Genomic DNA, 23,054 nt, shown 5'->3' on the forward strand with positions numbered 1-23,054 from the left:
AAGTGTGGGCACACGTCTCCATTGTGTGGCACACTAAAGGCAGCTTGTTAAATACTAGACACAAACGCACCAGTTGAGGCAGTTAACAAGCCCTTAATTGATCAGCTTAAACTCTGGCCCTAATTATCACATTCTCAGAGCGAAGAGCCAAGATGGTTGCTAGTGGCTTTAATTGCCCTTTGCAATTCTATGGCACACCTTCCAAGTACAGAATTTTACATATCTATGGCAGCAGATGGGTGAATAGGAGAGAGAGAGAGCAAGAGAGAGAGAAATGGAACAATGGACCAATTTATTTATTTATTGTTAACTTTTGCTACTTTTTTTAGTTTTTACTGTGGATGTTCAAACTGACCCAAACCTGATTTTTAAAGGAGCCTCGTTTTTGTCATACACATTGAGATGATCTTGCATGATTGATATCCTACTTATTGTTATTGATTTATATTTTGGTGCAAGGCTTGCAGCTGTGAATAGATCTTATCCAGACACTAAATCTCAATCAGCTTTATGATCCTGTGCTGGCCTGTCTTTACACTAATACATATAAAATTTTACTCATCTTAGTATGCCAAGCTTAATGTTGAATGAGAAAACTAATCAAAGGAAGGAAGCTTTGCTGCAGGAGTGGCATCTATTTATAGTGACAGCACATGTGCTTCAGACCAGGGGGCTGTACAGCTAACATTCTGGTGCACTTTCGCCTTTAACACTTCACTCATTGGGGCAAATTATCTGTGGTAAGTGACAACAACCGCTTTATACATGTTACACAGCCAGGAGGAGAAAATACTCACGCACATTTTCATTTACATAGGAAGGTATAAGACTAAAATATTTAAGCATAAATGCCTAAACTCATAATAACAATATCATACCTTCTGAGTGTGATGTTTCATGTGTACTGCTATTGGAGCTTCAGCCAATTATACTGGCCTAAATCTACATAAATCAAGGATAATAGAAGCTACAACAGTTTGCAGGCTGCTGTTTCTTTCATATCAGTTCTCAACAGTCTTCTGGAGATTATTGCTTTGTGGGTCATTCCTCACATGTGGTATTTTCTCAGATTCTTCTCCACTGGGCTGATAAAGCCTTATCACACATTCTCCGGCACAGTGGCAGAACTTTGACCGGCTGAGAAAACCTCCTTCACCTCTGGATTCATCTCTAACTGGCTGAGAGTTACTCAGCCCCTCCTCACCATCAAACTGAGCCAATCCGAAAACGGCTTGTGTCTCTGTGGCTTTGGTCATTTAAGAAGGGAGTGAGAAGAGCTGGGCTGAAAGGTAAGTTTAACTACTTCTTGGATGAAACAATGAGTTAGGGCAGCAGTTATAATTTTTCACATTTTATTCAGAATCTATGATGATATGCATCAACTTATGTCCCTCATGTATAAATACCTTGTTTTAGATTTTCTCTTGCATCAGAAAATTAATATATCAGTTTTATTTTTAACATTATTTTAAAAATCCTCCTCACTTCCAAATTTCGTATCGTAAAGCAGTGACACCTAGTGGCTTTATTATGAATGAACGAAGCAGAAGCACTCAGTGGTTTATGATCAATATTCCTTCTAACATTTTACGTCCCTCATTGATCAATAGTTCCAGCATGAACCGAGCCTGGGCCTTGTTCAAGGCTCACCCATACATCAGTAATGTGGCAGGATACACGGCGCTGTTTGCCTCTGCCGACCTCATACAGCAGAGCATGCTGGGAGGGAAACCTGCTGAAGGCTCCAGATCAGAGGATTCACCACAGCTGTATAGAGCAGCTGGCATTGACTGGAGTCAGACGGCTAGAGTGGCATTTGTTGGACTCTGTTTCCATGCCAACTTCAACTACCACTGGCTGAGGGGGCTGGAGAGGATGCTGCCGGGGGGCGGAGTCAAGACAATTACAGGGAAAGTTGTGCTGGATCAGGTGATTGCAGCTCCTGCCACCATCAGTGCCTTTTTCATAGGTGAGTGTGTTACAAGGCCCATACAACAAATCTGTTGTGGATATACTGAGCTGCTGTGGCTTTCTTTTCATTCTCACTGGGAAGCTTCGCTGCTGTCTGTTGTGCTGTTATTTTAACTGGATGTTACTGTCTCTCTCTCTGAGGTCTGAGTGTATTAGAGAACAAAGAGGATCCATTAGAAGACTGGCAGCAGAAATTCTGGCCTTCATACAAGGTACAGACAGCCACAGGTAGTCTAATTGGATTACATGCAACAGATGGTTACGTGTTCATAAAATGCCATGTAATAAGTTCTCTCTCTCTCTCTCTCTCTCTCTCGATGCAACAGACTGGAGTGGTTTATTGGTCTACAATGCAGGTGAGATATTCTTGTACATCCCATCATTCATCAGTTTCTGCATGCACACAGAGTCAGACAGACAGTCAGATGGACAGACAGTCAAACAGACAGACAGACAGACAGACAGATACAGATGCACAATGCAATATCCTTTTTGATCTCTCCCACTGTCTCAGGCTGTGAATTTTGCCCTGGTCCCCCCTGTGGCGCGGACAGTGTTTGTTGGAGGCATCGCACTGGTTTGGACCGTCTTCCTGTGTCACTTCAGACAGCAGGGGGGCCACAGTTCCCCAGGACCTTCATCTCAATGATACAAGCTATTGAACTGGACCAGAATGATTGTGATTTCAATAAAAACGTGTTGTTATTTGGGTGTGCATTTCATTTGAAAATAATCTAGAATATTTTCCATTAGGTGGGACTTCTTTGAAGGCAGACTCTAGTTATCACTTTTACTCAAGAAACAAGAAACATAATTTTTTTTAGGCAAAATGTACAAGCACAAGTACAGGCATTTACACAAGTAAATAAATTAATAATAATAACAAAAAAGAAAACAAAACAACCCCCCCCAAAAAAGCAGGTTATAGTCATGCAACAAGTCTGAGAGAGCATTCCTACTCTTCATAAACTAAAAGGATGAAAAGTAATGACAAAGTTCTTCATGGAATGTATTGAATGAAAGCTTCATCTTCGACCATTTAGCCCTATGAATGAAGAATTTACCCAAAATAAGTAAAATACTGACCAGAAAATCATCCTGTTTCTCATCTAGAATAACTCAGGTGATGTTATCCCTTGTGAACTCTGATTCTTGAATAAGATAATGGCCAGGTCCCAAAGGTCTTGACTGGTGTTTGTCGTGTCTGCCACTAGAGGTGCTATCTCAAATAGTCAAGCCCACAATCTGACCCCGGCGTGTTGGAAGTGCATGCTGTGCAGCCAATCAGAAGCCCGTGATTTCAGTGAATTGTTTATCGCGAGACCACGGCTCTTCCTTTTCCCTTTTCGCTCTGAGCCCAAGATGGTAGGTGAAGCTACTGGCATTTTTAAAATATGATAGCTTGACTATCCGCGATCATCCTCTCTGTTACACATTGTTATTCTCAAAATAGCAACATTTACTAGTTCACAACACCATCTACTTCGGATTCCCGTCATGATTTCGTGTTATTTGACCATATAAACCATGTTAGCTTACCTCTCTGCCGTCGGCGTCAGTGCTCTCTAGACAGCCGGTTCATGCCTTGAGGTTAATAATAGACGAATTCTGAAAACCTGTACAGAATGCGGACTGTTATTCCACATAATAAACGTTTCACATAAAATCCTGTGTTCACGAATTATTAACTTAATCATACACACAAGCTGTTAGCCCTCCTTGCTTGATCGTCAATGCTAGCTGCCTTGCTAAAGGCGGTGTGTCAACGTGTTAACTGGCCCATGTTAAATGTTCTGCTTATTAATTTAGATGTTAAGCACCTAATTTTCTCAACGATACTTCTAATTTTGCTGATAGTCCATGTCAGTTCCCGCTTGGCAACAGTAAATATGATTGGATGAAGCGAGCAGAAGAGCCCTAAAGTGTTAGGTGTAATCACAGCGTTATACTAAATATGCGACTCGTGCTGAAACCAAATGAAAGCCACTGGGCGATGTAGTGATGTTTTTGTGTTTGTTCACTTGTGAAGGGAGTTGACATCAGACACAACAAGGACCGCAAGGTGCACAGGAAGGAGCCAAAGAGCCAGGATATTTATCTGAGGCTCCTGGTCAAGGTGAGTACAGTTCACGTACCACAAGTATGCATTTCCTTGTTCTTTGTCGTGGTTAATTTTAACATGGAAAACGTGGTAATCTGCACTATCAAGCCAGTGTCTTAAATCTTCACTGATATGTAACCGTACTGCTATATCCTCTCAGTTGTACAGGTTCCTGGCCCGTCGCTCCAATGCTCCCTTCAACAAGGTTGTCCTGAGGAGGCTCTTCATGAGCAGGACCAACAGGCCTCCCATCTCCATCTCCCGCCTGGTCAGTCTCATTCCTCTCTTTCTCTATTCACTACATCAAACACCACATGATTCCTCCTCCATCCCCTTTCTTTTTACTGTTTGAGCAAGCTGCAGTATGTAGCATCTGTTTTGCGTTCAGACTTGAATACATTTTGGACAAACTGCATTGATTAGACATAAGTTGTTCTTGTTGGATTCCTCCCCTTCTTTCCAGTTGGTTTGGGTTTTGCGATGTAATTGACTGCATTTGTAAAGCTGAGTTTTGTAACTTTGATTAGTGTATTTGCAATTTGGTTTGGTTTTTTTTCATTGCCTCTCAACACTGATATTGGAAATGTATGGAAAACGAATTTGATCATTGGAACAGTTTGAAAAAGTATGTGCGGTAGTAGTCCTGGCGGCATGACCACACACTTGATGTTTTTGAAGACCCCACTGTAATTTCATGTTGACATATGTAGAATAAGCTTAATTTATATCCGTCATCCTAGTTGATTGTCATGTTGCTGGCATACACCATATTGAACAGCACACTAGCCAAAATCTTACTAGTCAAGAAATTAAGATCAGGGAAAAGTATGGAATTTTATCATTTAAACTATAGGAACCCTGTGGTAAGTTGTCTAGTCAGACATTTTCTTTTGATCACTTCCTTTCTGACTTTGCTTCTCCTGCCAACCAGATCCGCAAGATGAAGTTGCCCGGCCGTGAGAGCAGAACCGCCGTTGTTGTGGGAACAGTCACTGATGATGTCAGGATTCAGGAGATCCCCAAGCTCAAGGTAATCCTTCGTTTGTAGAATAGTACAATTCACCTATTAATTTTTTTTTGTTGGCTCAATGCAGAGATGTGGAATTATGGCTCTGTGCAGCATTTCTGCTCAAAACTACTAGGCAGTTTGCTTACTGAGGCAGTGTCATTATGTCCTGTTTCTTGTCCCTCAGATTTGTGCTCTGAAGGTGACTGACGGTGCCCGCCGTAGGATCCTGAAGGCAGGAGGTCAGGTGATGACCTTTGACCAGCTGGCATTGGCCGCCCCCAAAGGACACGGCACAGTGCTGCTGTCAGGTAACTGTCTTCACATTACAGTACAACCATGTAACAGGCTTTGTTGGTTTTAATGGATACTGTACTTTATTTTCCTGGGTAGATTTTAGGGCTGCACCAATTGCTCAGACACTTATCATAATCAACTGCTAAACGTTTTAAATAATTCAATTGGCAATCAGATTGGTTAAAAAATTGGCAATTGGAATCAGTCACAGAAAACCTGATTGGTGCATCCCTAGTAGATTTATACAAGTCTGTATTGAGTTTAGCTGATGAGGCTTTGCTCTAGCCTGACTGAACAAACCGATGGCTAAGAATCAACTAAATTCCATATTCGCATGCTTCAGTAGTTTAAATAAATAAATAAATAAATTATTTAGGCCATATAATCACTCTATCAAGGTAGAAGCGGCCAACATCTGGTAGGACTGCAGCACTGGAAAAGCAGACATGGGGTTGCACTGTTGTACTCATCTGAACCTGTAAATATTTCAACTGATCCTCGATATGAGAGGGGGGTATATAATATATTTCTACTGTGGTCCTGTAGCACAGTTAGTTGAGCATAGCACTAACTCGGCCAGAGTCACGGTTTTGATTCCCACTGGAACCACTCAAGCTAAAGTATGCACTGATGGTACTGTGAGGCACTTTGGATAGGTGCCCACAAAGATGGCAACGATAATGAATATATATTGGTGCTATTTTTTTTGCTTGAAAAGCTGTTTGGGAGCAGGAATGGCCCTTAGTCCAATTTACTGATGCCATTTCCACACCTGCATTGTTCAGTTGCTTTGGGAAGCTGATAACACCACAATCAAACATGAATGTCCACCAAAAACTGCTCCCTGGTGTACTTGAAGGATGTGCTGTTTCCAAGTGCAGTAGAGTGTTTCGTGTTGAGTAAAAATGCTATAGGTGAGGAGACAAGCTGTTAGGAATAGACAAGCAGCATTTCCTCTTTATTCTACCCTGGACGTGGGCAATTCACCACTTCCTATTAGGGCTGCACGATTCTGGTTAAAATGAGAATCTTGATTTTCTTGCTTAGAATTGAGATCATGATTCTCTCTCACGATTCTTAAGCAAAACATTTTTTTATATCAATTTTTACTGCACTCTTTTGCCTGATACAGACAAACAACAAAAAATATAATGACTGTAATGGGACTGTCACATCAACTTTGCGGGTCAAATGGGCTACACACAGTAGCCTACACACACAATGTAATTATAGACTAAATTCCAATGAAATTTAATTAACGGAATAAACTTCAACTGGTTTATCCCGCCATCCACATTCTGTGCACAGTGCAGCATTAAGTATAGCCTCAGTTACACAAGTCTTTGGAAAATTACCTGCCTTCCTGAATCTTGTTTTCGTGTTGCGGATCGTTTTCAGGTCTTTGTTTTATGTGTATGAAAATGGGTCGGGTGGGTCCGTTCTGTCTCTCTGGAGTTGTTTTCCTTTCTGCCGGTTTCTGCCCACTTTGCATGTGCGCATTGCGTGTTGTCACTTGTTAGGAGTGCTTGGTCCCTAATGAATCCAATGCAGAATCGTTGTCATTGAGGAATGAGATCGCATAGAGGTATGAATCGAGATCGCAATTTTAATATGATTAATCGTGCAGCCCTACTTCCTATACATTGATATTTCACATTTTGATTCATCTGTAGGCCTTTTGCACCTCACTTTTTTTTATTTTTGAGCACCTTCAGCCACTGTTTGTCAAGCCTAAGAGATCAAATTGCTCCAACTATTGCTGCATTGTATGGCTGGTGTATGCCTTTTCGTTCAAATAATTTTGTTCCCTCCATCATTTTAATTGAGCAGTGCTGCCTTGCTGCTTGTAGGCAAAGCATTCCAATTGTATGCTTTGTATTAAGTATGGGTTTCTGTTCAGCTCGTGTGCGATTAAAGGTAATGTACAATTAGATGTACAAGCTACCCGGCAATGGAAGAAATGTGTTTTGTGTGTAAATAAGATGCAACTTGTACAAGGTTTCCGAGAATTAATCTGTGCCTTGTACTGTACTGGGCACTGCAAGAGGAGGAGGAGCATCTGGTGCTTGCTGGTGTCAGTCAGACCATTGTATTGTCAGGCATTGGCCCATTGTATTGTCAGCTGTTGAAACACATTTTGGTGTTTTCCAACAAACAAAACCCAAAATATGAACCTTTTAAGCACGAGCCAGCTCACACATTGTAGGATCTGCACATGCGCATGGTTCTTCCATGAGGCAGATTGCAATTTAATTGTTAGGGTCACAAGTAAGAAAACTAAATTTAAACATTTTAAACTTTCACTCTACACATTAGTTGAGGTTTTAGAATTTCTTGTCATCTGGTGAACTATTTCCTGTTAGTGACACTGACATCGTCCTCAGTCACCCATAGCCACTCTGTTTAGGTCCATAAACTGTAGTAAGGGTAGAAATAAGCAATACAACTTAGAAGACTTGAATTTTATGGAGTGGTTTGTTTCCCATTTGATTTGCATTAGCACTGAATTAAATGTCTGCCACAACCAGCTACAAGCACTCAAATTGGGCCTTTTTAGATGTAGCAGCTTTGTCTCAACTTTAAGTGAATGGAGGCTACATTCATTAGACTGGAACTGGGCTGATGAGCTTTTTAGCCATTTAGGTTTGTGAAGGGGCTGCTGCATCTGGATTTCCAGGTTGTCTGACTAAAGTTTAATGTCCCAAAAGCACAAAAATATTGAAGCATGCTAGTCTGCTAGTGATCAGTTTTAAGCTGTGTGCCGTAACATTTACTTCTTTGTTCTCCAGGACCCCGCAAGGGCAGAGAGGTGTACAGGCACTTTGGAAAAGCCCCTGGAACCCCTCACAGCCACACCAAGTACGTGCCAAGTTCTTTTCTAGTAAACCATTGATGTGTTTCATTGAGCTCTTGCACACAGAAAAACTGAACAAAATGTAAACAAGTGTTGGAGCCAGCAGTGCTAAAGCTGTTTTCCACAAATGATTATGATGTTGTTGAACCAAATACTTAATCTATCTGATGCCAGGCTAATATGCCAGTGAATATATCAGTGAATTAAACAGAAAGTAGTACCCTCCATTTTTTTCTGTTAAATGATACTGAAAATATTACAGATAATTTACATCACAAAATTATAACTTACATTATTTGAGATCAAGTCTTAAATTGTCTGTGCAAAGATGTCTCCCGCTTTACAATTTTCTTTAGAATCCGGTAACAGTTCAGTTGTGAAATTAAAAGAAAGTATGACTCACAGTACTTAACAGTTGTACTCAATCAGCAAAAAAATTGATTGGTGCACCTCTAGGCATTGGAATTTGGACAAGGATAATTTAAAAGGAAATCTGGCTGCCACTGGATGCACTCTCCCCACATGTAGCTGAAACAGCTTTACAACAGCGCTTGAGTTCTGGTTTTAAATTGGCACATTATAATTCACTCTACAGTCATTGCACCTGTTAACCCTTTCAGAGTTGAGTGCTAGTATCATGTCAAATTTGAGATTTTCTTTTTTTTTTAGATTTCTAAATGTGTGTTCCTGTCAATTTTATACTAAACTATTGTTTCTACTCTCCAGGCCCTACATCCGCTCCAAGGGCAGGAAGTTCGAAAGAGCTCGTGGTCGCAGAGCCAGCCGTGGCTACAAGAACTAGTCTGTCTTTTTGTTTTCCATGCAATCTGATACAAATAAAGATTGGCGATACAAAATGAATTGTCTAGTGTTTTTGTGTTCATCTGATGGCTCACAAAAAATACTCTTCAAAATACATCTGTATTACATTGCCATTGTTGGAAAAGATGAGAAAACTTGTTAAAAGCAGCAGGTGACCTGCCTATTCACAACAGAAAAGTGACTGAGATAAAACAAATTCCTTTTTGCAGCCTGTGCCATTTACTATAATGTGAACATGTGACATGAATCTGTTGAGCAGTATAGATTTATTCCATGTAGCTATGTATTCCTCAACACGTTTTACCTCGGCCAGGAAGTGATACTCTGTCAATGATTGGAGAATGTCGGTGGGTGTTGCAAAGTTTTCCTTATCACCATTGGATTTCCTCTTCGCCGCTCAAAACTGCTGCGCCTCCAGTCTCGGACACTTCCTGGACGGACCCAGAGCTTTCAGAGCGAGGGGAGTACAAGCGACTTTTTGTCGTCGTGGGGGGAGACAAGATGAGGTAATGTCAAGTTCTCCGTTTGTTGATTGATGTATTATATTCAACTTTGTTTCTTGCAATGGTTGTAGTTAATTTTACACCATTTATAAAGAAACTCAGACTCGTATTACTCCGCCACACGCGCTTGTTGGAATTGTAACGCCCGTTAACGACAGCTAGCTAACAATATCATTTATCTCCCATTTCAGCGTAGTTGGATAACTTATGAACCAGACTGAGAGCCCAGACACAAAATATTGGAAATAATTGGGAGCTGTTTCATTTATTTATCGCTATCTCGTGTAACTTTGTGGAGAATAAAGTTTTAATAATGCAGCAAGTTGGTAGCCACAGCTAGCGTTAACTAGCAAAACTACTAGCTAACACTGACGTATGTCGTGGTTGTCAGGTAGCAGTTTACTGTACTGATGTTGTGTTAAAATGTTGGGTAGCGTTAGCTATGTTATTTATTGAAAAGTTAGGGTTTGTTCATTTTCTGAATCAGGATAAAGATGTCAAAAGACCATAGTGTTAGTTCAGTTAGCTTCTCAGATTGGGTCCATTGTGATTGTGTTGAACGCTTGTTGGTTAGCTGGCTAGCTAACAGCCTGTCAACAAGCTAACGTTAGGTGGATGACATCGGTTAAAGTCTAACGAACAAGCTTATTTTGATAATTAATGTTAGTTGACACGCTATCAACCAAGAGTCTAACCAGCTGATCGTCTGAGAGGGTCTTGAGTCCAAACTATGAACCAATTGAAATTTTGTCCAAAATAATCTGAAGTCACTCAGCAGCCTCATTGTGTGGGGGACAAAATTAGCCTGCTGATATTATTTCTGGGTGTCCCCGCCCTGCATTTCAAGGACGTAAGGTGCAACAATGGGCATCAGTGAAGTTGTTTTTTTCTATTTTATCAGACAAGGGCATCTGCCAAGTATTGATTTTGTCTACACCGCAGCTTGCACAACGTTCCACGGCTATTATAAAACTTCAGAGACAACTCTCTTTAATGTGCTGCAGAGATGTGATCAGTTTATTAATTTAGGGCTTAGTTGAGTCCAGTGGGTAATAGTCTAGAATCACATAACGTTTTGACGCACCAAGTCTCAAGAAGAAAGTCAAGTGAAGTCCGCTATCAAATTCATTCAGAACGCATGTATTGTACCATATACATTATAACAGGACAGCAATTATAGCAAATGTCATAACTAATATGGTTTGCATGCTACACAGAGAGAGCCATTTGGAAAATATGTAACAACTTATTAGTAGAGTTGTCAAATTGAGAACAAATCTTGTGACATCAGTCCCAGACTTGGTGGTTTTGTAAACGGAAGTAGCTGCTTGGAGTCATTTTAATCCTCAGTATGTTTCTGCTATGCAAATCCATACCCAAGAGCTGCTTGGGGTTATTTTGATTATCAGTATATTTCTGCTGTGAGACTCCATGCTCATGTTATATGGACTTCTTGTGACTAGTTATGTTTTTATCAAGCCCATTTTATGGGCCTAGCTCTTTTTAAATAGAACATTGTCAGGTGTTAATGTGTATTGCAAAACATCTCAGACACCCAGTACAGTCCAGGCCAGCGATTTTTATAATCTCAACTCTAGGTTCAAATTGTGAAAGAGATTTTATAGCTCCAAGCCCTTCTAGACAGAAGCCTGAATGTGCAAATATCAAAATCAGTTGCGCACATTTCTTACACAACCTTTCATCCAAATTAATCCGTCTCAGCATGGCTATTGAGGATGTGTGACTCTGAGTCATCGTGTGCTTCAACGAAGACATTACTGAGGTCAAGGGGCATAATGGGTCTTGCCTTGCCTCACCCTCTAACCATAATCTCTTCCTCTTATCAGAGTCCTACTCTGTCCCAATTCCACTTATCCTAATTGCAAAAATGTGATACTGAAATACTCACCTTTGCAACAATAAAATCCAAGTGAATTATTAGAAGAATACATGAATTAAGTTATTCAGTTCAGTATGCCACCACATAACGCTCCACTCTTTCATGTCTATTTCATGTATATCTGCAAACCACCTGTAGGTGGATAGCTCACTCTCATTACAGCTCTGCTTATTTTTTCCAGTCGGATTATTGACTCTTGTCCTTTCTCCTCTCCTTCGTTCAGGAACACACATCTATGGGAAGGAACATGACGCTTGACTCAAGGACACTACCATGACATAAACCAAGGACCCACCTGGAGCTGTCTCCTTGTTTGTCTTTTGTTTTGTTTTGTTTTTTTGTTGTCTAGTCTCCCATCTGTCTTTCCTCATGTCCACCCTCCTGTTTCGAGAACAAATTATAGAATTACGCCGGAATACTTGTTTGGATGAAACTTTTATGTATCACACTACTGTTAAGAGGACTGGCCCAGTCACTCCTCTCTGCTGCCTCCCGTATATCACTGAAATTAAACATAGCAATACAGGTATCTAAGACTTTGAAAAAGCCTGCTCTTATCATATTTTTGTGGCATTTATTACATTTTGCCCTGCACTTACCACGCAAAATATTCCACAAATCTTTTTTTGAAGAGTTAATTTAATTGCTGTAGCCTCCTTGTCCAAGCAAGGTGTGTTTGTTTATGTTTGTCTTTTTCATACTTAATTTTCCAATGCAACTTATAGTTTCAGTTGTGTTCATTTGTTGTATTATTGAAGTAGTTATTATTGATGTTGAACAACTGTTCTTAAACTGCCCTATATTGTTATCATAATAGGCGGTTTTGAAGTATAATGTAATATCTTTGTACTTATGCAATCTTTGTGAAAAACACTCTTGTTTAATGAAGGTAAATTTTTTAAGCTTCTTTTATCTGGGATTTGATATTTTGAAGTATTTTCTGTCCATTTTTCAACTGACAGTGCTGAGAAACTGTAGAAACTGACAACTGTGTCTGAATAGATGGGAGCTGGACACAAAGACTGGTCTTTAGCAAGTCCCATCTCCACTGGATTCATACTCTAAACAGAAGCACCTTCAAACTGGAAGCTGCTTTTTCCTCTCAGATGAAGAAGTACTTCTGAAATGGACAGATGGATACAGAAACCAGAACTCTATTTTTGGGACATTGTCTCTTGAATTCACGCACTGAAGAGGAAGAATGATTTTGAGGAGGCTTTAGGGATAAAGTTCTCAGACTGACATTCAGATACATTTTGAGTTTCCCGGCAAATCTTGAAGAGCTGCCTAATTCCATCCTTCAAGCCTCTGACTGTGTGAAATACTACCCTTTTAGAAGAAATATCTTTACAGTAGATCAATTTTTTTACTTCACCTGCTAAACCGTGTCCCACTAAACAGTGAGGATGCGATCTCCAGAACCTCCTACACCATCCCCAGCAGAAGCCCTCCTTCATGGCCAGTTTGCTAGCTGGGGATCAGGCAGTAACAGCAACAGTAACAGCTGTCCCAACAGCCCTGGTGGTCCGGGGGGGCTCTCCCCTACTGCCTCCCCTACGCTGGCTCCGGCCTCCAACTATGCCCTGACCCTCACCCACACCCATGTGCACGTCCAGCGCCTGTCACCGCGACCGGGGAAGGAAGCCCGTCTCCTGCTGCCGTTATCAGAGCTGGTGGGGTGCAGCTGCCCTCGTGCCCCTGCGCCCCCGCTCCTGGTGCTGTACTGGTACCCCCCGGGCAAGCGGCGGAAAGGGGTGTCTCGGCGCAGGCAGGTGAGGGCCTACCTGGCAGAAAGCAGGCCCGAAGCTGAGAGGTGGTCGGCTGCTGTGCAGTGCCTGCTCAGGGGGGTGACCGTCACTGCTGACACTGGTGAGTGTATGGATCTCTTAAGCCTTGCTTTTAAGTTTGTTGTCATGTCATGGTTTTGCCTTAAATTGTTTGTGTGCTGATCATTGATACATTCTTGTTACCAGATGGCTTTATTAGAAAAGGAGAAGCCTTTGATAGTTTAGGCCCACAGCATTTGTTGGGTTTACTTTGGCAATCACTGAGGAAGCACTGAGTTTGTCTTTGTAAATGAGTCTTTTATTCCTGTTATTTGCTACACGAAGCCACACAAGGCTGACTTATGCCTCCTTGATTTATGCCTCCTTTGTTGAGCATATGTTGGCTAACCATAGCTTATTGTCACACGGACCTTGATATAGCCAAGACCTTGTATGTACAGCGCATACTTCACTGAGGGCACACACAGTACCAAGAGCAGTTGAGCATTTTTGGCGTTATCTAGCAGAAAACAAATGGGGATTAATACTAATTCATCCTAATAGGCTGTGGGATTTATGCTAAGCCTTTTGTCTGGATATTTATTTGTTTGTTTGTTGACGTGAGAACATCATTTTCTTGGTTTATTTATCTAATGCTTTACTTCTTTCTCTCTTGGCCCTTATCTGTCCTGCACACACAGTCTGTATCGTTCAGTGTCTAATGTAGAGACAGAGAGGGTGGGGCCACTGCAGCTTCCCACCCCTTCCCATACGCTGTATCCCCCAGACCTCCATAATCGAACAGATAGCAAGGCCACGCTCAGTGTTTACCCTCTGTCTGTGTGTACGCCTCTTTCTCACCACTACCCGTTCCGTTCATGCATCACGCGTTTGCCTGCATCTCCATCTTTTCCTGTCTCCTTCCTCCCTTTTAGACTTAATCTTTACTCCTTAATTCTCCGTCTAATCTCTCTATCGTTTGTTTTCCTCAGTCTTTACCTATCACACCACTGTCTCCTTCCCTCCAGCACTGATACAGCTGTCTGTATCAGTCATTTTTATCTTTTCTCAATCCCCTGTTTTTCCCTTGTCTGCTCTCGCCTCATTCGTACTCCGTTGCCGTCCACCGTATTTTCCTCAATTTTGTCAACCCCCTTCCCTCCAGACTGTCTGACCCCTCTCTTTCTGTTCCACTTTGCTTACATAGCCTCCATTCTTTCTAATCTCTCTGTTGCAGCTCTCTTACCTAATCTCCCAATTTCTCAATTCCTTGCTCTCCTTTGTATAAAAATTTCCACTGATAAATATTAGGGTACTGGTTAGACAGGGTTTGCAGCAATTTTATTTGTCTTGGGTGAATTTGTGAAATGTAGGTTCCTGCATAATCCATGAATCTCTGATAGTGCAGTCATTTCATCTCTCTCCCTGAATCTGCACCCTTGACATGAGTAAATACTCAATCTAAGATAGTGCTTTAAAGCTTTCTGTAGGCAGCCTTTTCTTTCTCGTACCTCTGCTGATGTAGTAGAGAAAATGATGTTAATAGAATATGCTGGCATGTGTGCTTGTTTTACCGCGTCCCTGCACCAGTTTGATTGATAGATATTTGATGATTCACTTCTTACACAGCCATCTGGAATTCCCTGTGCTGATCCACCTTGTTTTCCCATCCCTGGATTTTGAGTGCTATATTTGTCCTCTACCATAGAGATGTATCTGAATTTAAATGATGAATAGATGCTCTCTCGAGCAACAGCATTGTGCAGTGTGAAGTGGATCCTATGAGGTGAAATAAAGGATGGTTGAACGGTCGGATGCACTCAAAGTCCAGGGTTGGGGAAAACTGTATAATGACAGCTTAGCTTACGTCGCAGTTGGTTGGTTTTGCAAATGCACTGAGCCTCTAGTTCTTTCCTTTGTTCTGTATGAAATTAGCCTGAGTATTAACTAATTGATTTTCTCCCATTCTTTTTTTTTTTTATAGAATTTTCAAGAAGTCTGCTACCTCGTCCCAGGCGGCTACTGTTATTGGTCAACCCCTTCAGTGGGAGGGGCCAGGCAATGCAGTGGTGTCAGACCCACATCCTGCCAATGATAAGAGAAGCAAACATCAGCTACAACCTTATACAGACAGGTAACACACAGAGGCCAGAGGCAGCCTCATCCATCGAGACAGATAATAAAGTTACATAAAGCATACATAAAACCAGTTTTAAGATTAATTGGACTGTCTCTAATCTCTGTTGGCTCAGAGCGTCAGAACCATGCCAGGGAGCTTATCAGAGAGATTTCGCTCCCAGAGTGGGATGGCATCATCATTGTTTCCGGAGATGGCCTACTGCATGAGGTGTGTAATGCTTTTGTGCGTGGGCCAAGTGAGATCGATTTTAGGGGATAGGATTATGGGGGAAATCTGGAAAAGTATATAACTGTGGGTGGAGACACTTGTTGTGCATATGTATAGCTCTGTCTTGTCTTTATTAATGTGCTGTGTGCCCCACAGGTAATTAATGGCCTGATGGAGCGATCCGACTGGGAACAAGCAATAAAGACGCCTGTCGGCATTTTGCCCTGCGGCTCTGGAAATGCACTGGCTGGCTCCGTCAACCACCATGCAGGGTAAGTGTGTCTCTCCTCTGCAAGAGTCAGTTTGGATGTGAAGGTGTGTCTGTCTCAACTGAGTCACTTCTGCCAACCAACTATGAATTTCTCAATTGGTCCATAAATTTCTCAGTGCGGCTCTAGATAAACACTCATTCAGCTCTGTGAAGGCAAGAAGTGCTAATCTTGGCTGATCTTAGGACTTAAGCCCCTTTTATTTCTCAAAGATAAGTCTTGTACCTATCATATCTCTGTGTCGGCTTTTTTGTTGAAATCATTGCAACTGCTTGAGTAATCAGTCATTTTCATTTTTCTTGTTGCCCCTCCATCTTTAACCCTCTCCCTTCAACTATCTCTGTGGACTTGTCAGTTTATATTCTGTTTACTGATGGATTGTCCTGTTATTATGTTTATGGGTTGTTGTGCGCCACTAGACCTTGGAATTATAATATTCTGTCTGGGTGGAGTGCAGTTCTGACATATTGAGCATTAAACGTTTGACATTTACTTTGGTTTGTCTTTTTAAATATTTAACTTCAAAATGTTCTTTAAAAAGGAAAAATAAAACACGAACATTGCAATAACACGCAAGTAACATTAAGAGATCATGAATATGTAGATAGCTCAATTTAGATTTAAAAAAACAAAAACAAAGATATAGCCTTACAATTCCAAGCTCACAAGTTGTTAAAGTTTTCTGCCCTAGTGGTAAAATGGAGTAGGGTAAACTACATCGTCTTCAAGTAAAAGAGCACAATATTGCCAGTGTTGTCTTTATCTTGACCTAGTTATCTAGACATAGATATCTTTGAATAGAGAAAGGACTCTGTCTTGAGTTCTGTCTTTATCTGACAGAAGACGGTGTTGTCTTCTTTGCCTTTCCCTCAGGTATGACATGTGCCTTCGGGAGCCGCTCCTTTTGAACTGCTGCTTTCTGCTCTGTCGAGGCGGGGTCCGACCCATGGACCTGGTCTCTGTGACAACAAGCCCTGCTCCGTCCCACAGCGGCCGTACTTCAACTCCCAGAAGACTGTTCTCTTTCCTCTCTGTTGCCTGGGGCTTTGTGTCAGATGTGGATATTGAGAGTGAGAGGTATGTGTATTTGACATATTATAGGTTTTAAAACTTTATCTATCTCTGTTTACAAGAACAGCCATTGTGGGCTTCAGCTGAGCACAACACGTTTCCTCATGTCACTTCACCTCATTACAACTGATAGCTTCACAAAAACTCTTCCGCTGTTCCAGGTATCGTGGCTTGGGTTCGGCTCGCTTCACCCTGGGCACCTTGGTGCGCATAGCTTCCCTCCGATCCTACAAAGGTCGTCTGTCCTACCTACCGCCCTCTATTGTCGCCTCATCACCAGATGCCACCCCTCCCCCTCCGAGGAGACCCCTCTCCCGCAGCATCACGGAGGGCTTGGAGGGCTTCTGCCGAACCCCCATCCACCGCACCTGCTCTGACATGGGCATCAGCGAACAGAGGAGCCTGCGCAAGGGCGAGGGAGAGAGGGAAAGGGAGATGGAGAGGCAGAGAGAAAGGGAGAGGAGAAGGGAGAGGGCCAGGGGAGGAGGAACTGGTGTAGTGAGGGCAAGCAGCCTGGCGGAGGATAGAGAGAGGGAAAGGGAGGGGGAGATTGAGATGGAGGGCGAGGAGGAGAGGTCGGGGACGAGTTCGGAATCGAACGAAAGGGACGAATGCAGTATGGGAAGGGATGGAAGGGTGGTGGGGAACAAGGATGAAAGGGAAGATGAGGGCAGAGTAGACCAAGACTCGAGTGAGATGGAGGAGGAAGAGAGGAGGAAGGATGGGGAAGGCAGCAGCGGTTCTGTGGAAGGGGAGGGGGTAATGCATGCTAGAGAGCTGGGGGAGAGCTATGGGGTAGACATTGGACGAGAGGCAGATGAGGAGGGTTTCAGTTACCAAGATGGCCTTCAGGAAGCCAGGCAAGCACTAAGAAAGAATTCAGCCCCTTCAAGCCAGATAGCCAACGCCTTGTTCAACCAGCCCCTCAGTCGGGAGGCTGACCCAGATTCTGAGACGTCGTATGGGGTAGAGGACATGGATCTGAATGGCACTTACTTCCAGAGAGAGCCCTACCCAATGGACATTGCTCGTGAACGAGCTCTCACTATCTCATCTCCCTTTCGACACTCTCCCTTCTCTTACAAGCCCAAGTCCCTGGACCAGAACCAGAATGCGTCCCGGCCCAGACCCCTCTCCCTCCTCCAACACTCCCACTCAAACTCCCTCCCCCCTAAGCTCCCCTCCCTCTCTCTCTCTCTCTCCCCCACACCCCCATCTTCCCCTTCTTGCGCCTCGCCCCACTCCTCATCCTACCTCACCCCCCGTCCCAACACCCCAAATTCCACCTCGCCCTCACCCTCTTTCCGTACACCATCCTCATCTTTCAACTTTGACATTGCCGAGCCAGCCGGGCCCCATAAGAACCGCCCCTTCGCCTCACTGCCTTTCAACCCCCCCAGGGATGACTTGCTGCCCCCCCTCGACCAGCCCCTTCCTACCAGAGACTGGGTCACCATTGAAGGGGACTTTGTCCTGGTCCTGGCCCTTTATCAGACCCACCTCGGGGCTGACCTCCACGCTGCGCCCCAGGCCAGGTTTGACGACGGGCTGATTCACCTGACCTTTGTGCGGGCAGGGATCTCCAGAGCCACTCTGCTGAGACTGTTCTTTGCCATGGAAAGAGGAACCCACCACTCCCTTAGCTCGCCATATGTGAGCCATGTTACTTGCAGGGCCTTCAGACTGCAGCCTCTGTCTACAAGGGGAACACTTACTGTGGACGGAGAACTGGTTCCCTACGGGCCTCTTCAAGCACAGGTCAGAAGGAGAACAAATGGTGCTTTGTACTGACTGTACTTGTTATGCAGAGATGTGATCTGTCGTCCTTTGTAGCTCATTGGCTAGAGCATGGGATTAAGGTAGCTAAGGTTAGGGGATTGATTCCTTTAACCCATACGTAAAGTGCATGCTCATGGTGCTGTAATGCGCTTTGGATAAATGTTTTTGCCAAGTAATGTGTATATAATGGCATTGGCAAGTATCAATCAAGTGAAGCCTAACTCAAATTCATTCATTAAATCCATGCAGCATCCTTGTTCAGGCCACAGTTGTATAACAACCATGGTGTGTTATCAGGACAGCTGGATAAGGAAATGCTGACACATTTTCAGAAAGATTCAAATATATTACATTTGCTGTTAAATGTAGAGGTTATATAACCACAAAGATAAGAAATAGAAACTTTTAATGCTTTGTGCTTCCTGAGGTGGGATAAAAGCTCTCTTTGGTTTAATGCTTTGTTTAAATATTTTCCAGTAATAAAGAGGTGAAGGTGTGTGTGGGTGGCTGTGTGTGAGCACGTGTGTACAGCAGATGTATTTTTTGTAGTAAGTGTTAATGCTGTCTGTGCTGATGTTAATCAGTAGCTGTGAGACCTATCGTGGTATTAATGTTCACAATCTCTCAATCTTCTACAGGTTCATCCTTCCATGGCCCGTCTCATCGTTGGTGACTCTGGGGTGAAGATTACCAGATTCTGACCAGGGATTGGTTGAGCTGATTGACCGATACAGCACTCTCCTGAATTATGTAATCTCTGTTGCCATCTATACTTGGAGAGAAAGAGCAAAAACCCCTGAGAGACTTAAAATAGCCTGGATTGCAGAAACTGCTTTTCTGGGGTTTAGTGAAAGGGATCACCCACCGAGCCACGCGTCAGCAGAGCATGACTGCAGGGATTAATAGTGAATTTGAAAATGGATGAAAAATGCGCCTCATTGCACAGCTGTTGGATTACGCTCAGCTTACCCTGAGAAGCGTGAAAACGGCACAGCCTGGGATAATAAGAGGGAAGAACAAGCGAATGTTTATGGAATTGTTTTTGCAGATAGTGCATGTGTTGGATGTATACATTGTAGTATGCATGCATGCAGAGAAGCACTACCTGATTTTTGCCTTACAATGAGATGGAGAGAAATCGGAATCAAATCAGAGAAAGCTGTTCTTAAAACATGAAATGCTCTAAAACACATTCAGATTCACTGGGCCAAACCCCCATACAGATGTTCCCTCCCCCCCCCCCCCTCTTTCCATGTAAAAACCTCCGTCCCTGAAAGGAATGCCTTATCCACCACTGGACAGTACAACTGCTGTGACTTTGCCCTTTCTTACTTATATAAGAAATCTAAATCTTCTTACTCAGCAAATCTCCATCCACTTATCAGAGCGTCCGTCCACTACATAAAAGCAAAGCTATGTTTATGTACTGGGAAGTACTGGTAGAACCACCATATACCATTATCTTTCAGCACATTATTCTATTGTCTCCACTGTTATACATCAGTGGATATAAGTAAGCCCTAAAGACCATTTTCTCATGAAAGTGCGAGTCGATTTAGAACAACACAGAAAGATCAAACTTTTCAGGGTCAGTGCAGTAGTAGGATCAATGGAACTGTTGAACGGTGACCATTACTGATATTTTTGCATAATCTGCCTGTTTTTCTTAGAAAATGGATGCATGATGATGACGTTGATGTCAATGATATCAGACTATTACTTTGCAACATATTGAACATAAAATTGTCTGAACAAAGCAAGCTTCTTTGTCAATGGTTTTAGATTTTCAAGAAATCTTTCACTATCACACACATTTACCCCTCAGCACTATTTTCTGTCTGGAAAGGATCACTTACTTGTGAGTTATCTTCTTTGGAAAGAGTAATCAGAGGGCATTATATGCCTCTATTGTCGTAACTGATGCCATTTATAGTGCGCAATAACTGGAGTTGGAGCAACAGAAAAGCAGAACACTAGAATTGGTTGTAGCTTTTTAGATAGACCTAAAGAGTAATACTGAACCAGATACATTGTCTTGTAGAAAATGGATAAGCTTAATATTTTTCCAGATTCTATATTGAATGAATCACATTAAAGTCCCAGTCTGAAATGGATTGAAAATATCAGTTAGATCACACATTGATTTTGAAGGGTAGGACTGGCTGATTAGAATAAAATCTATTTGCAACTTTCAAATCCCACTATAACACAAAATAGATTCATTTTTGTCCCATTGTATACAAACAAACACTTGAATAAAAAACAAACAAAAAAAAAACATTCAACAGCTCCTGTTAATGTTGTCACATACTGTCAGACCTTGGATCAAGAGATGAATCAGTTTGAGAATAAAAACTGGCAATATTCAACCAGAGAAATAACCAAAGCTCACAAGTGATGCATTTCAATTCTGGATTGGGCCTTTAACTAAGTACAGCTACCAAATGATGATGTGCTGCTAAGTGAAATCAAACAGCAGACATTGCAGCCCTACTAGGAACCGTGTCTACTTTGACATATTGAATGCATTTTTGTAAATTTTATAATAAAATTACTGCCTATGTACTTAGAACAAAGGATAAATCATTAGCATGTATCAATCAGTAAGACCATGTGTGGACTCCCTGGGCCACTGTCAGCATACTGTATGTATTGGTTATGTCTGGACAAATCAATGCCCTTGTAATCTTGGCCTGTGCATTTTGGTTATTGATCCTAAACTGTCCAAACCTGGCCACAGAAGAATATTGTAAAAAAAAAAAAAAAAAAAAAAAATGTTCACCATTCTGCTTGTTTTAGGTGCACAACGCAGCCAGATTACCACAACAACACCGTGCCTACACATCTACAAAATGGGAGCAGAGATTTCAAATCTAGGCTGGTATTATTATCAAATAGAAGAATCTGTACTTTTTGAATTTGCCCATGTTAAGAGATTTAGCATCTCAATATTAAGAGATTAGTTATGACAATTGACCCCACTAGACATTTTGTTGTCTATGGCCACAGTTTGGACCATGGTGTTTTAGACCAATTTGATATGACAATGTTGGGGTGTAACCCCTCAGTTGAAAATGCCAGTAAGATGTCTGTAGTGGACTGCCTGTAATGAAATTGTAATTATTACTAAAATTATGAAATATATACATATATGATGTACAGTTAATAGTTATATATGGTTTTGAATAAATTTAACTTGAAAAGTTTGTCTCAAGCAAATCCTCTACTGTGTTTTTGCCTTTGTTTTTGAGCACACCGCCATGTTTTGTCATTTAACTGCTGTAGATGTGAGCTGGTCATGTGACGTGTTGGGAAGAGAGGGAAACAGCTCTTATCAACAACATTCTTCAGATATCATTGTTTTACCATGACCTAATACACATAGATTAAAACATAATTTGTCTCCTGTGTCAGTAAGTTGCAGTACACGAATGTACAAGGAAGATAAGAACTTTGTCTAATGAACAATGTCAGCATCTGCTCCATGGAATTGCTCCCTCAACCATACCATTTTTACTTTCTATGCTCGACCCCTTGAACTGTACAGAACTACTTGTCATCTACATTTATTGTGGGTAGCACTGTAAGGAGTGGAAAGTGTCCAGCTCTAAAGATGTTCTCCCTGGATGCTGTAAGAGAGTAGGCATCAGTAAATATCCTCACCTCTACCATATCGGCCTATGTATTGGGGGATATTGCCCCTATATATAAGCAAACCAATATATTAGTCTAGTCTTTTCCTCAACCACTACACTCATCTGAGAGAATTAAAAACAAAAGTCAAGACTGTATTTCATGTTAAAGGTTTGCATTCTCTAGGTCTCCCTGAGTGTCTCCCTTTCTTTTTAAACCTTTGTATTTCATATCTGTACAGTAATTGGCCTGATCATTCTAAAAATTACTATTTCTACATTAAAGGAGCATTTAAAGTACATACTTATGGTTGCAAAAACAAATAACTACAAAAAATGTCACTTGTATATTTTGTGGGTTTCCTCTAGATACACGGGTATGACAACTGTTTTGATACCTTTACATCTCATGACATTGCTGTATAAGAGGCCTGAGCAGGAAAAATGACTCCTTTGACCTTATATAGGAGCTTTTATAATACAAAACGTACCCTATGAAAAGACAAAATGGCTACATTTTATTACAATATCTTCTCTTAGTACACCTGAAGACAGAAGCATCGTTTTGGTACTGATACCCTCATGTCTTGGCTGTCCAACTGCTCAGGCGGCCTGGAAGTATTCAGGGACTGCAATATTTTCCATGCAAAATGCAGAGGTCTAATTTTAACTTGTTCAGTATTCTGTAGCCCTCCACTCACAACACAGGGCTGCGTGACTTCTTGTGAACAATGTA

At 41.9% G+C, this 23,054-nt stretch overlaps 3 protein-coding genes across 3 annotated transcripts; all 3 read left to right on the forward strand.

The window, feature by feature from the left end:
- The first annotated feature begins 1,205 nt into the window (after positions 1 to 1,205).
- LOC139666788 (mpv17-like protein) lies at positions 1,206 to 2,620 on the forward strand. Its single transcript, XM_071546105.1, has 5 exons — positions 1,206 to 1,289; positions 1,611 to 1,969; positions 2,113 to 2,183; positions 2,298 to 2,327; positions 2,486 to 2,620. The coding sequence occupies exons 2-5, from the start codon at positions 1,618 to 1,620 to the stop codon at positions 2,618 to 2,620; spliced, it is 588 nt and encodes a 195-aa protein (XP_071402206.1). The 5' UTR covers positions 1,206 to 1,289; positions 1,611 to 1,617.
- A 668-nt stretch (positions 2,621 to 3,288) lies between these two features.
- On the forward strand, positions 3,289 to 9,090 carry rpl18 (ribosomal protein L18). Its single transcript, XM_071546110.1, has 7 exons — positions 3,289 to 3,336; positions 4,001 to 4,087; positions 4,233 to 4,340; positions 5,004 to 5,102; positions 5,266 to 5,389; positions 8,165 to 8,234; positions 8,956 to 9,090. The coding sequence occupies exons 1-7, from the start codon at positions 3,334 to 3,336 to the stop codon at positions 9,029 to 9,031; spliced, it is 567 nt and encodes a 188-aa protein (XP_071402211.1). The 5' UTR covers positions 3,289 to 3,333; the 3' UTR covers positions 9,032 to 9,090.
- A 378-nt stretch (positions 9,091 to 9,468) lies between these two features.
- LOC139666796 (sphingosine kinase 2-like) lies at positions 9,469 to 21,896 on the forward strand. The gene is made up of 8 exons (XM_071546114.1): positions 9,469 to 9,557; positions 11,678 to 13,323; positions 15,205 to 15,354; positions 15,473 to 15,567; positions 15,724 to 15,839; positions 16,710 to 16,913; positions 17,069 to 18,665; positions 19,325 to 21,896. Exons 2-8 carry the CDS (start codon positions 12,861 to 12,863, stop codon positions 19,385 to 19,387), a joined length of 2,688 nt encoding a protein of 895 aa, XP_071402215.1. The 5' UTR covers positions 9,469 to 9,557; positions 11,678 to 12,860; the 3' UTR covers positions 19,388 to 21,896.
- Positions 21,897 to 23,054: the final 1,158 nt, after the last annotated feature.

This window comes from Centroberyx affinis, unplaced genomic scaffold (assembly GCF_046629955.1).
Source record: "Centroberyx affinis isolate AG114_WGS23_722 - 3 ecotype Tasmania unplaced genomic scaffold, CSIRO-AGI_Caff_v1 ptg005130l_1, whole genome shotgun sequence".
NCBI lineage: Eukaryota > Metazoa > Chordata > Actinopteri > Beryciformes > Berycidae > Centroberyx > Centroberyx affinis.